Below are 15,648 nucleotides of genomic sequence, written 5' to 3'. Positions count from 1 at the left end.
GCGTCGATTGTCCTGAACCTTGTGCGTCATTCTAATTGTTATTTGTTGTTGTTCATGTTCACTGTTCGCTGACTGTAATTCATAGAAGAATCATGCTATTATAAATCCACAGGGTGATCGTGGATGACAGATGAATGAATTTAGTTAGTTTACACGGTTGGTCACAGACAATCACAGGGGAAGTGTGGCACTTAAAGAATAGATTGAAATCATCGTTTAGTTATGTTCACGTAGCACTGAAGAAACCCTTGTACCGAATCTCTTTGTATCTAAGAAAATAACGATAATAGACCAACTAGTAAAGTGCTTGGAAGTGCTTTGTTCGAAGTAGAGACGTTTGGTTTTGTTGATTATCTTCCGTAATTAGTCGCATAAATACAGTTGAGTAAATGGTGAAGATGACACCGCTGGACGAGGGAAAGATAAGGCAAGGTTTAGTGAAGGCATGTACTATATCTTCTCTTCATTTATATTTTTATATATATCATGTATTTAGATTCTGTATGTTATGTACGTGCGACTTTGAACATTTTTGAGATCTAACAGGAATTTTATTTTCCAGTATCAGAATCCAGATACCACCAGAAAACATGTTATCAGTGTTCTAAATCTATATATAGGTCTACAATATGAAGTTGAACCATTTGGTAAATATTGATACGCCTCTCAGTTTACATTATTACAGTTGAAAATAAGATTTGAAAATGTCACAATGCATTTCTTTATTCATGCCAATTATATTGTTTTGGTCCAGTATTCAATGATGGATCACGCAAAGAATTATTCAACTTAAAAGGGACAATACCTGTCTCGTATAAAGGTAATATCAGTCTTTCCATTCAATGAAATTAAATGTTACATTACCACCAGAGACTTATTATTTCTCTGTATAATGTATATAGGTACTTGCTACAACATTCCTGTATGTATATGGCTAATGGATACCCATCCAAACAATGCACCCATGTGCTATGTTAAACCTACAGCTGACATGAGCATTAAAGTCAGCATGTTTGTTGATCATAATGGAAAGATTTATTTACCTTACCTCCATGATTGGGTGCCAGTAAGTAACAAACATAGTAAAAATGGTAGTATTGCACCAGAATGGGAACTTAATTATAAAGCCTTTACCTTCACATTATATGTTGTTTTTTATCATTTGACTGCAAACGTTTATGCAAATTCACATTATTTTCTAAAGTAACATATGGAAACGTATAAAAACGATAATAAAAAATATTATATTTTACATACTGAAATATAGTGGAAAATGTGTAAAATCTGCAGTCTAATTGATTATATGGTATTTTTTTAACATATAGAAACTCATTTTATGTTTAGCATACATCTGATTTACTCAGTCTAATTCAAATAATGATTGTAACTTTTGGGGAGCAACCACCTGTATATACCAAGTTGCGAGAAAACACGCAATCGAGTTCCACCCCGTATCCTGTACAGCGTAAGATAATCTGATTTCTAAATATCTTTGTAATTGTTCAATTTTGTTTTCGCTATTAAAATATGGAAATTTGTGCAGCCTTTATGCCTACGCCCGGAAGTCACGTGCCTGGCTCTAACTTTCCGTACCCACAAAACTCTCAATATTCAGGTGGAAGTAATGTATATCCTCCTTACATGTCTACCTCGTCCTCCGTATTCCCCTATCCAGGTTACGGTTCTTACGGCGGAACCGCTTCAAATTATCCATCGCAAGGCTACTGTTCTTATCCATATCCACCAATAACGCAACCGGTGAGATACGAATTTCTATAAAGAAAAAAATAGTATTTGAATAGTATATTAATCTATATTTTGCAATTCCCAAGTCTGCTGTAGCGCCTGGACTTGATATTGGTGTAGGGGGTACAATAACGGAAGAACATATCAAAGCGTCCTTACTATCAGCCGTAGAAGATAAATTAAGGCGAAGACTCAAGGAGCAATTTTCGCAGCTGCTAGCCGAATTGGAAACGCTACGTCGAACGCAACAGGAACTCACTACTGGATCCACCCATCTGGGTGATATATTCGACAAGTTAAAGAGAGAGAAAGCTGAACTCGAAAAGAATATAACTATACTTCAAGACAAAGAGGCTGAGCTAGAGAAAGAGATCGCCAAACTTTCCGATAACCAGTCAATAGACGTTGACGAAGCTGTTACCACTATTGCACCGCTTTACAAACAGTAAGTAGCATAATTTCGTTTAATAATACGTTCCAGTAGTTAAATTGGTTTGCGACGGTCCTCGGAACATTGGCAACGTAATAATTGTACTCAAGATGGATACCGGGCCAAATATTCTCGTCACATTATTATTTATCCGTTTATAGAATGTTGAACGCATTTGCGGAAGAGGCTGCCACGGAAGATGCAATATACTATCTTGGCGAAGGTTTGCGTTGCGGTATCATCGATTTGGACGCATTTTTGAAACAAATCAGGCAACTTTCTCGCAGACAATTCATGTTGAGGGCACTCATGCAACGCTGTCGCCAAAAAGCGGGACTGGCTGGTTAAATAATTTATTCTTAAGTTTTATAAAGTTGCGCTATTTAATATATTTTATTTTATTACAAATGATGCATACAGTACGAAATATATGAATTCCATGATAAATGAAAGGGATACAAATATATTGGAGAGGCAAAGAAATATCACCGCGCGAGTCCGGAAAGTCTTTCGTATGGATTGTATACTATGCATCAACATATTTTTTGTTTCATATTGTTCACGTTTTGTGATGAAACAAAAAATATTATATACTTATATATATACATATGTAAAAGAACAAATGCAGGTTTAAGTATTGCAAGAGGTATAAACATACTTGTTTAACAGAATTATATTTCTAAACACAATATACTCAGAAATCTGTAAAAAAAAGTCGTACTTTTAAATTGATTCTCTTTTATATTATAATGAAATTATGTACCTCGAGTAGCAATTGTAGATACTAACACATATAAATGCTTATTTACTGTGTGATAATTGTATAGATTAATCACTGCTTTGCACATTTTAGTAAAAATACATTGTTTTTATTCTTATGACGTGGAATTGTTATGTAATTACTTAAATACTATTACATATTGTTCTGAAATGTTTTTCACACTGGTCAAATTCATCTGAAACCAAAAAAAAAAATGGAATGAGTTAACAGTGACAACCCTTTCTAAAAAATTTGTAAATAAATAACATACCTATACGTATATGCCAACCCAAAGAAGCAGAAATAATACACCAAATCCAGAAAATATTGCTGCCACCAAAGAAATTAACAACTCTTTGAACATATCCCTAGTAAATTTTGTGCTAGTGACCTCGTACACAAAGAACCATGCTGTGAAAAATATTCCAATTCCTAATAACACCACTGCTAGTACAGGGAAAATTGCAGGGTTTATAGGAGAGACATATCTCATCATAGAGTCGATTTCCACCTGAACCAAATAGAAGACAATTAATAAATTATGGCTTGTTGATATGTCTATTATTCACATTTCAAGTTATATTCCTTTAAATCTTCAATATTAAGATAATTAGCTATTTTGTTATATTAAACATGTACACACAAAATTCAATTCCTAAGTTATTCGAAGAAGTAAGACTCCATATAGACTGAGTTCATATTTCAATATAGTTGCATAATATTTTTATAAAATTTCAATAAGATTCAGAAAAGCAACAGTTCTCCTTTGCATTGTCACTGTATATAAAAATAATTAGATTACAGGTAATTCATAGGAACAGGTGTTAAATAGAAGTCTTTTCTCTTGATTACATTGAGTTAAAAAGTAAACAAAAAGACTCTTTAAAGTTTCATTATGCTGGACGCATTCATACACTTTACAAATACACAAAATTTGCAATATAATAATAATGTAATTTCAATGCAATTGTTAAACATGCGGAACTTTGATTGAAAAATACCGGGTTGAAAATACAAGGAAAGGTACAATAAATCGTAATGTAAGACACTTAACGGATTCAATGTAAAGGAGAAATAGTAATTATTTATATTATTGAGAAAAACATCGTATTGGAGCAAACACTAAACTCACCATTTTATTAAATAAATATTTTGACGTGGCTTGGTTAAGGGACACGTACAAGGAACTTACATTGACTCAACACGCTATCAGAGCAAATACGTATGCAGCAAACTTCAATACACTTATTACGGTGAACGGAGGAAATACAACTCAACTGCCAATAGTTGAAATACAAATCACTTAAATTTCCATGTCGATAAGTGCTCTCAATGACTTCAGACGTGAATTAAACAAAAAAGAAATCCTTCTTATTATCATTGCAATTTTATTTTAAATCCATCTGTTTATTTTAAATCCATAATTATGAATTAAAATTTTGAAAAAACCCTCGACTTTAATATAATTCTCAAATTCACTCTTGTTGTGTATACCAATTCTCATCTTCATTTTAGTTCAATTGTGACATAATGTGTACAAAATTATAAGTGACAAATATCATTCGTGTTTTGTTTTATAATTCTACAAGGATTAAGAAGGATATAACATTAAAAACGTTCTTACAGCAAAATGTATTTTTTTATGAAAAATATATTGTATCTGGATGGTCTGTTTCGAATGGAAGTTATTATATATATCTCACTCGTCCTTACGTATATAGACATAATTTTGTAACAATTCAGTATTTTAAACCTAACATTCTTCCTAGATTTATTAATAATACATTCAATATACGTTGAGTATTTCGAATTTATCAATTCGAAAATTTTCGAATTGCGATTTCTTCGGTATCGATAGTACCGTTTGTCACGTAGTATGATTCATAACGCGTAACATAGTATAATATTACCAATCTTTACATTCTTTGATACCTACCAGCATTTTTGTACGTACTATAATATTTTCTAAGTATTTTCAACGCGTAAACGTCGTAACGTGTAGTTTTTATCGAGATTTAGGTATAATGAATTAGAATTTCTCTACGGTTATATATACAAACAACCGTTTCATGGTATTAAATTAAACTTGGAGCAACTAAAGTTTATCTTTTATATTCCTTGCTTTTATGAAACCTTTAAAACTTGGTGTTATTCTAAGTTTTATCCTTTATAGGTAACCATGGCAGAGAATTCACTGTCAGAACAATTCTCCTTGAGGTGGAACAATTTTTCTAGCAATTTGACATCTGGCTTCTTGACACATTTTACAGAGAATGATTTAGTTGATGTTACCCTTGCCGTAGAGGGTCATCTGTTACAGGCACACAAGCTTGTGCTTTCAGTATGCAGTCCATATTTTAAAAATATATTCAAGGTACAAAAAACAATGTTGTCCTTTTTAAAATTATTGTTTTAGATATTCATGATAGGGCACACAGGGGATAAGCATTTTTATTATAACAAACAGATTCTCTGAGAGTTTACTAGAATTGATGAGAAAGACAAGTAGTAGACATTAGTATGAAATATTCTAATAATCTAGAAAAGTATTTTTAAACGGGTAGCTTTGTGTCAATAGTTTTTTGTTTTTAATCATTGCATGTTAAGTTGCATCATAAGTCATGGTCACTCAGATAAGAGCTTCTTAGGATCATTTTACAGGAAAACCCTTGCCAGCATCCAGTGATCATACTTAAAGACATGAAGTATACTGACATTGAGTCATTGTTAAAATTTATGTACCAAGGTGAAATAAATATAAAACAAGAGGATTTGTCTACTTTCTTGAAAGTGGCACAAACATTGCAAATTAGAGGATTAGCAACAGACGATACAAGTACCACAAAATTGTTTTCCAATAGTGATGGTCAATTAAAGACGGATTCTAGTGCCCAAAATGTTATTCAGTCGCATTTAAATACAATAACTAAAACCTCAAAAGATGTGGAAATGATAGATAGAAGGAAAAGGTCTCGTGACATAATGAAAAAGAATACAAAAAAGAAAAAACACGATACTTCAACTGTATCGGAGAACATTCATGATTTGTCGAATGAAGAGGTAGACGATGACAACCAGGAAGTTTTATTTTTAATGAATAAAGATCTAAGTGAGTTTGTACACGAGGACGAAGATACGAATATTCCCACTGCAAAGGACAATGATAATAATAAAAAAATGGCCTTGTTTGAACAAACTAATGCACAGACTTCGAGAGAAAATCCTGTGCCACAAGGTATAATTAATACCAGTTAAAGTTTACTCAATATCAAAAGATATTCATGTATCATGGTAATACTTTAATGTTGCAGCTGATGAACCAGTAATTTACCGACTTTCCGCTCGAGGCCGACCGCAACTAGTGCACGAGGGCTATGTCTATAATTTAACGTCTCGTTCAGAAGGTTTAAACAGATCTCATTATCGATGCGCAGAGCAACATCGCGGGTGTAAAGGTAAATGCGCAGTGATCGCGGAGAGATTTATGCCCACAGGTGTACACGATCATAATCATCCACCTGGATATCAATCGGAACATGATTATCGGAAAAAGAAAGGCTTGGATACAGACACTCCTTAATTGAGAATAAGCTCATAAATAACATCCCATCTTGTTATAATTTTATTATGGAAGATGAAATATTCCAAATAGTATAATTACGGTATATAAAAATAGCGTATAGTAAATACTATGCAGTATTTTCAAATTAAACAGTTTTTATTTCTTGTAAAATGGTGAACGTTGAATTTCAGTCAGTTACGGTACTCGTTGCAAGAGTATATTTGGTTTAGTTATAAGTAACTTTCGTATTTTGTTCTTAAATTTATTTTTGCCTAAGGCACTTTAGAATTAACGTTAATCTATTGTTACTGTTATGCATATTCTTTAATACACTTCCGTCGCGCGCACTGGAAGTTACAATTAAATTTAATAGTTTACATTACAAAAAATGCGTAGATGTAATTAATATTTATATAACAAATCAATTTTAACGTGTGAGCTATCGTATTTCAATTTAACTGTGATGCACTTTTTTGAGATTCTAATAGAAAATTAGGAAACGGTATTAAGCACATTCCACTTAGTATTACGTGTAACTTCAGTCAAAGCCAAATGAGAGTATTTAATTTATATTATCTGTTTAATATGCAATAAGTTCGGATTAGTGCAATAATTGTAGTTTGAATGACTGCTCTACTTTTTACCCTAATCCAGTGAACCAGATATTAGAGTCTTGCGTTTTTCAGCTGCCCCAATTTCATTATACTAATCCGAACTTAACTGTACTAATGTCTATATAATAATAATTTTAACTCGTTTTGTATAAGTACACATCGAAACACATGTGTAAACTTGTATGTATGTACATATGTACATATAAAATGTAAACATTCTATTTACACCTTAAGTTCTTGTAAAAATGATTTTTATCTATGTTATCGGGGAAAATAAGAACCGTTATAATATATAAAAATAGTAATTAAATACAAGGAAAAGTAGTATAGATAAACGTTATATATTATAAAATTTATTTTTATATTAATCTGTTCATTATAAAATTTTTTTCTCGAAGACTAAGACCGTTGCCGAAATGAATGTGATAGCATTCATAAATATTCAATTTCTAAGAAATTGATTTTGTAAGTTATATAAAAGTTTGTATAAAGGCAATAGACTTTTTCTTAAGCATGAAAAATTTGTATGAAACAACGCCGGCTGAAACAGAGGCAGTCTCGTTTCGCAATCTTGCTCAAGTCTAACCCGCTCCCGTGAAATCCATAAATATTTATTAAAAATGTATCTGTATTTCTAAAGCGAAATATTAATGTCTTCTAGCCATCCTTTTTTCCAATTTCCGTTGTTTCTTCTCGCTCATCTCAGGTTGTTCAGGAGCAGGAGCAAAGAACCACGGAGCTAATATTTGTTTCCATATTATATGACCACCCCTCAGTGGTGCCTGTAACAATATCATGTTATTATTAAGTTGCAAGAACCGGACCACTTTTCGAATACTACGCCAATGATTCTTGCTACTTGCAACCAATATAGTTTTAACAATGTGAATCATTCGTGAAAATTATACAATACGTCGGAACACGTTCCGTGCTGGTCAATCAGTTTTTATTATCAACATGATACACCGTAATATAGATTAACTGTACTTATTCAATAAATGTATATGCCTTGTTATATGCTGCAATTTGTACGTTGTGTTTTTCGTTAATAAAATTGATATCTGCATGCATAGAAACATCGCGTGATATACGCTATAGATGTACATAGTACGTTCTGCCGTAGATCATTAATAGTCAACGTGGCGTAAACAGAAAGTCACGCGAAAAGGCTTGGGCATAGAACAAGACAATGAATTGTGCTATTTCTAAGGCTTGTAAACACATGAAAATATTAACATGAATTAGTGAAGCAAGAATTGAATTTGTAAACGATATTTTATATTTCTTATACACGCGTAGAGTGCATTGGCATTTATACGATTTTATACAACTTTCACGCGATGAAAAACCCCAATATCAACACATTTTTTTAAGTTTTCATGCTACTGAATGAGATACAGTAAAACAGAACTATTAATAAAGCATAATTTTTATAAATTAGTCTACAGAAATGTGAATTTGCATAAGCATCTGGAAACTATGCATAATTAATCTGCACAAAAAAAGAGTATAAAAAATGAAAAATCCATTCTAAAGACTTTATAATTTATAACAGTATAATATTATTATTTTATATTCAAGTTGTCCCATATATACTTACAAGGAGCCACAACAGCCAAAAATAATTTGATATAAGAGAAAGTACATGTACTCCTGATGTTAATATGATTAGATCCTTCACGTGACTGGAAAAAGACAAAAATGTTATTATACCCAACAAACATAATTTTCTGATGTAATAAAATGTTAAACTATTTTAAAATACTATTAATAGAATTCTGGATATTTACTCTGCTATACCTCCTTCCATGTTAAGATCAATTCCAGAATCCAACAGTTGTCCTGATTCTGAATAAGATGCTTGTGCTATGTATTTCATAAATTGGTAACTACCTATATATATAATTCCAAAAAATATGGATAAAGTCTGTAATTATAAAACATAATAATGTTTAATACAATACAACAACTGGGAGTATCCATATGGCAGTAGTAGCAGTTTCCAAATGAAATACATAACTTACTATTGATAATGTTGTGATATTAGAGAATAACATTGTAACAGTGAAATATATTCCTAATGCACCAACAATCATATTACGATAAAAGCTAAGTGTTGTCTTATTTTCCTCTACAATCTGTTTTGCTCCTTTTGTTGCCGCTTTAGTCTTCTTGGTCTGAGAAAAACATAAATGATACTGTTTAATATTAATATGTTCACAGAAACAACTTGTATAATGAATTACTATTTTTTAATTAAATTTATTAGACAGTATGTAGTATACTGTAAGTCATATGGAAATAATAAGTCATCTAATCAAGGTAGATGAAGAATACTCAAAATGAAAGATATACTTGAATGAATAATATTATACAAAACTTACCGCCATTTTTCGTTTATAAATTACACTGGAATAAATATCTGTGCCTCGAAAGAAATAATATTCAGACAATAATCAATACATGATGCAAACTTAACCTTCTTCTAAGTATTCAAAAACACTTCGGCTCCGTGGAAGCCACGTGAAAGACGTGTGAAAGAAAAGTCTCTAGATTAGCATTTTCCAATTCATGTCTTAAATTGAATACATAAATAACGATAGACACATTCTTCTGTTTCATTCATATTTAAGATTCTAACATCCAATTAACAATTGAAGAACGTGTTAGTTTTTTTAAAAATTGTTTCCGAATTATATTTAATAATAATATGTTTCGTAAATATGATAAGTTAAATATTTAAAAATGTAATTTATTACAGTTTACTTCAGTTTACCGTTTTTTAATCATACAGAAATCTTAAAGTTACAATTAATATCTGTGTAGTAAGTTACTCAAATTATCGCGGGTTTCAACATCGGAAGCAAATTTTTTCTAATTCTTTTTCTGGGATTCCCAGTTTTTGTTCATTAATAGAAAACGTAAGAATCCTTACAGATATTTTTATATTTGCAAATTAATAGTAATTACTAAGAACTTTTTGTATCCTTCATCCTAAAGTGCAACCATGTATGTCATTTTACAACGTGTTATTGACTATACTTTAGAACTTTTAAAATCGGTAAAATTCGGATTTTTTTATCCAGTCATACAACATATATATTTTTAACTTTTTACTTGTATTTTAAAAACTCTTACAAATTCTAAGGAAAAATAATCATTCATCAATATATAGATGCACTTAATATTAAAACTGCAATATATATGAGTTTACATACTCCCTATTTTTAATTTCATGTCAGACGTTGTTGTTATATATTACAAACGTTTATGGGTCATAGAAAGTAATACGTAGTCAATTGGACAAGTATAAAACTGGTTTTACTGCTACTATATCGCTCGATTGCGGATGTTTATGCATTTATAGTATACGTCAACTTAATCAAATTTTTGTTTAAAAAGCACGATCAAATAAAAATTATATTCAAATTTAATACTCTTTTATACATGTCTGCGTTATCTCTGTCCTTTTAATTCAATTTATAAAAGTGTGAGTTTGAATAAATATCCGCCGGCTTGTTTATCATGTATAAACGTACACGATTTGAGAAGTACCAAAGTTGTATCGTGCTGTACTACCTTACTGTCTTGCATAATTTTTATTAAAATGAATTATTTAAATACTATGCTAGTTCTCAATTGCACGCAAAAGATTGAAAACTGTTTAAATTTCATTTTTCGGTTAAAAAGGAATTCTATTTTTCCATTATAAGCTCTAAATATCAGTAGGTATCCATTTAAAATAGTCGCGTTTCTGTACATCTCGAGGCCTAATGTAAAGATCCCTATCGTCTGCGTTTGCTACCGTTTAATTTTCTACTAAAATAGGTTATGTCGCAATACGTATGTGGAATTCAATGTGACAAAATACCGTAATAATTTCCACGATTTCTTAAATAAAAATAATTGATTGATGCCAGAGATGAAATAATAAAAATGAGTGACGCCTTAACAGTAAAATGAGCCAAAGCGAATCTTATCGAAACGATAAACCGAAATGTCCGATTCTGTACTTATTTCAAGTAAAAGAACTTCGCTTCTTTTGAGTTCATTGGCCATTTAAGTAATTGACAGGCAAATTAAACAAGTCCCGATAATAAAACAGAAATAACGCGATAGATTATCAAAGAGATATAATTAGTGTCGATCAAAGATAAGAATCCTCGGTTCTATTGAACGTTACCACCGGTTTTAAATGCTCATCTTCTAATCGATAATGATAATCGTCGAATCTAATACGTCGTACTAGTTTTGTTTCAACATTCTTCGAAGAACATTGTGCATTTTTTCTGGTAAATCGGATCGATTTCTTCCAAACAAAACACTGAAAAGTCTAAGAGTTCAATTTTCTCCACTGATACCTCTAAATACTTTCTTTTTTTTTCAATAACATGTAAGACGATCTAGTTTTGTCTTTTTTTGCGTAAAAATCTTTTTATTCCGATAATTAATGGTTTTAAGATAAGTTGATTGGTAGATAAGCATTTTGATCTGCCTAATTATGCTTTGCTAACTTATCAAATAATTAAAGTATTATCTTCTCAAATGATCTCTCATTTTTCTTATCTTTGATTTTAGAGCATGTAATGAAACAAAAATCTATTTTCTATTAAGGATCTTATCAAGATCCAAAAAAAATAAAAATCTTATTCCACTTTAATAAACTTTTAACAATACTAAGTTTTAAACAATCATGTATGTTGTACATATGTACAATTTTTTTGACTACTTATAAATTATTCAGATTTCTGAATAAATGTAACAATTGTATCTTCTATAATTTATTTTGTCCATGTATTTTTTGGCCTACATTTAATATCACTTTTTGTTACAAATACTAGTAGCATCATTTACAATGTAAACATTGATTTTTATAATTGAAATGTATTTCAGGCTTATCATGTTGTGAGCTTATAATGTGATAAAATTAGCATTCTGCTTATTTCTCTTGGGATCATGGATATAATCATGTAGAATTCACCGTGAAGAAAATGACGCCACATTTTGTAGCTTTAACACCTGTACGAAGACGATGTTTGATAATACTCTCTGTAGTCCTTGTACCATGTGCAATTTTAAATCTTTTATCACCATCGGATCTGCACGAAGAAACAATCTTACAAAACAGTATTGCAGAATTGCAAGCTAAATTGGAACACCTGCATGCTAAATATGTTACAAGTCAGGAGGAAATAAATCTGTTATCTCATCAGTTATTACAATTAATAGAGAACAATCATATTTTACCAGATGTTCAATTTCTTCTAAACAATACCACGACAAATGTGACCAATATAAAGTTACCGTCTATTTACAATTTTCTGCCACATTTTTTGAATGATCCCAATAGTTTGCGTCCTGCATTTGTTCAAAGTAAAGGCCGTACAGGAGTTAGTATGGTATTGGGTGTACCGACAGTTAAAAGAGAAGTGCAGAGCTATTTAATGGCAACACTTAAAAACTTGTTGGACCGTATGAATCCTGCAGAAACAGCAGACACTCTGATCATTGTTTTAGTTGCAGAAGTAAGTATTTGCCATGTAACAAGTTACTAAAGGAATTGTTATTAATATTTTCTAACTTTCACAGACAGATTTGGAGTATGTCACCTATGTGGCAAAACAAATTGAAGTTCAGTAAGTTCATTTTTAAAGAGTAACTTAATAGACATTATATGTAATTGTGCCTTATCATTCGAATTTATAATATGTATATATAGTGATATTACATGTAAGGTTTCAAATTCCAACTTTCATACATAACTATATATTTTTTTTTTCAATTGTATTTTAGATTTCCAATCGAGTTCGAAGCTGGTGTGATCGATGTGATATCCCCATCTGCATCCTATTATCCGGATTTATCTAAATTACGCGATACTTTGGGCGACAATCACCAACGTGTAGTTTGGAGGTCAAAACAGAATCTAGATTTTGCATTTTTGATGTCATATGCTCAAACAAAGGGCACATTTTATGTACAGTTAGAGGACGACATTTTAGCTAAAAAGAATTTTATAACAACAATGAAATCTTTTGCATTGCAAAAAATCGCGACCAAAGAGAGTTGGTTTGTTTTGGACTTTTGTCAATTAGGATTTATTGGTACTGTATTACAGATTGATTTCTATAGCCACTATCAAATGCATTTTATGCCTATAATATGTTTATTAATGCAGGAAAATTATTTAAATGCGCGGAACTGCCATGGTTAATCCAATTTTTTTTAATGTTTCACAATGACAAACCAGTTGATTGGTTATTAGATCATCTGGTGTCAACCAAAGTTTGTAGTCTTGACAAAGATAGTGTAAGTACCAAAAAGTAGTATAAACAAGAGTATCATATATAAAAAGAATTGTAGTATGAACATATTAGAAAGAGTAAACTTTTTTTTCTAATATTTAGAAACATTGTAAAATGGCTAAAGCGGAATTGTGGGTTCATTACAAACCCTCTCTTTTTCAACACATAGGAACACATTCCTCCTTAAAGGGGAAAGTACAGAAGTTAAAGGTAATTATTAAAAAGGAATTCAATGTTGCTTTGATTTTTATGTGTGTATACTTTATAAAAACTGTCTTGCATTTAGGATAAACAATTCGGCAAGATAACACTGTATTACGCGCACGAGAATCCAGAAGCAATAGTCGAAACACAAATTAAACCTTATAAACAGTATACATTGCAAAAGGCTTACAAAGGAGAATCATTCTTTTGGGGTCTTTTACCTCAACCAGGGGACCATTTGAAATTCAAATTTTCGCATCCTATTTTTATTAAAAGGTATTTCTTCATAAAATATCCTGCAGGGTAAACACTGAGTAACTCTCGGAAAGAGGATGAATTTTATACAACTGTTTATACAACAAACTCACAGAATTATCATAAGTATATTATATGTACAGGTACTTATTTAGAAGTGGAAATCCTGAACATCCATCTGATAGATTTTACAACACGACGGTGGAAGTTTTAACGGAGATGTCTGCATCTCTAAATAGAAATAGTAACGATGTTACTGAAGACGGTTATATTATTATAGGTAGAGCGTATATTATGATAGACCATCAACTCATATTATAAACTATATTCAATCATCGAATTATATTTTAAATCTTGTTCCTTTAATCAGGAAAATTCGATGCTCTTGGTGTTGCTCAAGGAACAGTCGATTCAAAATTTGGAAGGATATTGATACTTCGTCTGACTGTTCACAGTGAAAGCGAAAATTGGGCAATTTTGTCCGAGGTAACATTAGTTCGTACCGAACATTTGTAAACAGTGTTAAAAAAAAAGTGTCGGTATGCCGAATAATTTAAATATGCAACTGATTTATATTTTTCATGTTTCGCAGATTCATATTGTCGAAGATCATCCCAGTTGACCTTCGGAAAGAATATTCCGAAATTTTTTTCGGCACCATTTGCAGGGAAAGTACATGTAACAAATTAACGACTAATGTATTTTTAGTTTAATGTTTGTGTCATTATATGTCGAATAGGTTTTTAATTAAAAAAAAAGAAATAATCTGTTTAATGCCGTCCAGCGGAAGGAAATTGCTTAAACATCGTTTTAGCGAAAATGGCGTTCATCTTTTGTGATGAATTTGTAAATGCATTTGATTCTTAAAGAAATCGATATTACGCTATTTGTATTATATTATAATACGGGGCGACATGGTGTCCCAGTCTTTTTATTATCAAAATTTTATTCCATTTTCTAACGTTATTTAAATTTTCGACCACTTTTACCACCTCTAATCGAAACAGTACCTGCGTAGTCAATATGTATTATTTCGTTCGTTAAGGATCAAATTAAAATAGTAATTGTACGTATCTCTTGTAAATTAGCGTGTGCAAAAGAGCGAAACACTTTTTGTGATGTAAAGCACAATGTCATTAATATTAAAGAGAGTGCAGCATACTTAACATCGCGATACAATTAAGTGCCAGAGTATTTTAAGAGATCGGTCGACAAAAAAGTCGAACGATTTATCTTCTCATAAAATGAAAGGACAAACAAGAATATACGTATTTATAATATGTGTAATTATGTGCAATCTATATAGTTTCTGTAATATATTATTAAATGTTTAATCACAAAGATCTAGATGCGGATCTTTGTTAAAGTTTAAGATGAAAACGGTGATATGAAATTTGTATTGTTCTCGTATATGTATTATTTATTTCGTATTGCTTCTTATATATATATATATATATATATACACACAATACATGTATTTTGATATAAAATAAAGTATATTTTTCTGAACAGGAGTATATATATACAGAATATTCATTGCCTTAACAAAGTCTTTTCTGGATTATATTATAAAAAATTATGACATAAAGATGAAGGTAGCCTTATGATGGATGAGTATAACACAATAAATGGGTAATTACACTTATCAGTTCTTCTAATAATAATCGCATATACTGTATCTTTTTTTTTTCCTGAAATTATTCTATTATACTAGTTCTTAAAATTAGTGAAAAATGATTAGAATTAATATTACATCGGCAATGGAATGGCAG

The 15,648-nt window shown here is 30.9% G+C and overlaps 5 protein-coding genes across 5 annotated transcripts; 3 read left to right on the top strand and 2 right to left on the bottom strand.

Moving 5' to 3' along the window:
* The first annotated feature begins 208 nt into the window (after positions 1 to 208).
* On the top strand, positions 209 to 2,859 carry LOC107192844 (tumor susceptibility gene 101 protein). The gene is made up of 8 exons (XM_015582185.1): positions 209 to 443; positions 563 to 647; positions 755 to 820; positions 903 to 1,066; positions 1,345 to 1,465; positions 1,544 to 1,758; positions 1,833 to 2,191; positions 2,338 to 2,859. The coding sequence occupies exons 1-8, from the start codon at positions 390 to 392 to the stop codon at positions 2,522 to 2,524; spliced, it is 1,251 nt and encodes a 416-aa protein (XP_015437671.1). The 5' UTR covers positions 209 to 389; the 3' UTR covers positions 2,525 to 2,859.
* Positions 2,860 to 3,023: 164 nt separating this feature from the next.
* Positions 3,024 to 4,140, bottom strand: LOC107192832 (transmembrane protein 258). Its single transcript, XM_015582174.1, has 3 exons — positions 4,069 to 4,140; positions 3,208 to 3,447; positions 3,024 to 3,132 (listed from the first exon to the last, which is right to left on the bottom strand). The coding sequence occupies exons 1-2, from the start codon at positions 4,069 to 4,071 to the stop codon at positions 3,208 to 3,210; spliced, it is 243 nt and encodes an 80-aa protein (XP_015437660.1). The 5' UTR covers positions 4,072 to 4,140; the 3' UTR covers positions 3,024 to 3,132.
* Positions 4,141 to 4,840: 700 nt separating this feature from the next.
* On the top strand, positions 4,841 to 6,516 carry LOC107191630 (protein abrupt-like). The gene is made up of 4 exons (XM_015580719.1): positions 4,841 to 4,882; positions 5,110 to 5,310; positions 5,598 to 6,171; positions 6,248 to 6,516. Exons 2-4 carry the CDS (start codon positions 5,116 to 5,118, stop codon positions 6,514 to 6,516), a joined length of 1,038 nt encoding a protein of 345 aa, XP_015436205.1. The 5' UTR covers positions 4,841 to 4,882; positions 5,110 to 5,115.
* A 993-nt stretch (positions 6,517 to 7,509) lies between these two features.
* LOC107193271 (transmembrane protein 208) lies at positions 7,510 to 9,664 on the bottom strand. Its single transcript, XM_015582676.1, has 5 exons — positions 9,497 to 9,664; positions 9,137 to 9,289; positions 8,903 to 9,039; positions 8,713 to 8,797; positions 7,510 to 7,894 (listed from the first exon to the last, which is right to left on the bottom strand). Exons 1-5 carry the CDS (start codon positions 9,500 to 9,502, stop codon positions 7,760 to 7,762), a joined length of 516 nt encoding a protein of 171 aa, XP_015438162.1. The 5' UTR covers positions 9,503 to 9,664; the 3' UTR covers positions 7,510 to 7,759.
* A 1,235-nt stretch (positions 9,665 to 10,899) lies between these two features.
* Positions 10,900 to 14,568, top strand: LOC107193206 (alpha-1,3-mannosyl-glycoprotein 4-beta-N-acetylglucosaminyltransferase B). The gene is made up of 10 exons (XM_015582612.1): positions 10,900 to 10,984; positions 12,006 to 12,637; positions 12,702 to 12,748; positions 12,906 to 13,216; positions 13,291 to 13,421; positions 13,520 to 13,627; positions 13,704 to 13,897; positions 14,020 to 14,156; positions 14,247 to 14,362; positions 14,469 to 14,568. The coding sequence occupies exons 2-10, from the start codon at positions 12,104 to 12,106 to the stop codon at positions 14,496 to 14,498; spliced, it is 1,608 nt and encodes a 535-aa protein (XP_015438098.1). The 5' UTR covers positions 10,900 to 10,984; positions 12,006 to 12,103; the 3' UTR covers positions 14,499 to 14,568.
* The last annotated feature ends 1,080 nt before the right edge of the window (positions 14,569 to 15,648 follow it).

The sequence above is a fragment of the Dufourea novaeangliae genome, unplaced genomic scaffold (genome assembly GCF_001272555.1).
Source record: "Dufourea novaeangliae isolate 0120121106 unplaced genomic scaffold, ASM127255v1 scaffold7, whole genome shotgun sequence".
Classification (NCBI taxonomy): domain Eukaryota; kingdom Metazoa; phylum Arthropoda; class Insecta; order Hymenoptera; family Halictidae; genus Dufourea; species Dufourea novaeangliae.
Note: the sequence above shows the minus strand (reverse complement) of the source record. Positions and strands in the feature narration are given on the sequence as shown.

Bases quoted from the DNA above. Each gene is read 5' to 3' on its own strand.
- LOC107193206 (XM_015582612.1), top strand. From the start codon at position 12,104: ATGACGCCACATTTTGTAGCTTTAACACCTGTACGAAGACGATGTTTG. The intron at 12,638-12,701 runs GTAAGTATTTGC...TAACTTTCACAG, and splicing joins TCATTGTTTTAGTTGCAGAA to ACAGATTTGGAGTATGTCAC. The intron at 13,422-13,519 runs GTAAGTACCAAA...TCTAATATTTAG, and splicing joins GTAGTCTTGACAAAGATAGT to AAACATTGTAAAATGGCTAA.
- LOC107192844 (XM_015582185.1), top strand. From the start codon at position 390: ATGGTGAAGATGACACCGCTGGACGAGGGAAAGATAAGGCAAGGTTTA. The intron at 444-562 runs GCATGTACTATA...TTTATTTTCCAG, and splicing joins TAAGGCAAGGTTTAGTGAAG to TATCAGAATCCAGATACCAC. The intron at 821-902 runs GTAATATCAGTC...TAATGTATATAG, and splicing joins AATACCTGTCTCGTATAAAG to GTACTTGCTACAACATTCCT.
- LOC107191630 (XM_015580719.1), top strand. From the start codon at position 5,116: ATGGCAGAGAATTCACTGTCAGAACAATTCTCCTTGAGGTGGAACAAT. The intron at 5,311-5,597 runs GTACAAAAAACA...ATCATTTTACAG, and splicing joins ATTTTAAAAATATATTCAAG to GAAAACCCTTGCCAGCATCC. The intron at 6,172-6,247 runs GTATAATTAATA...TTAATGTTGCAG, and splicing joins AGAAAATCCTGTGCCACAAG to CTGATGAACCAGTAATTTAC.
- LOC107193271 (XM_015582676.1), bottom strand. The intron at 9,040-9,136 runs GTAAGTTATGTA...TTATAATTACAG, and splicing joins ATATCACAACATTATCAATA to ACTTTATCCATATTTTTTGG. The intron at 8,798-8,902 runs GTAAATATCCAG...GTCTTTTTCCAG, and splicing joins ATGGAAGGAGGTATAGCAGA to TCACGTGAAGGATCTAATCA.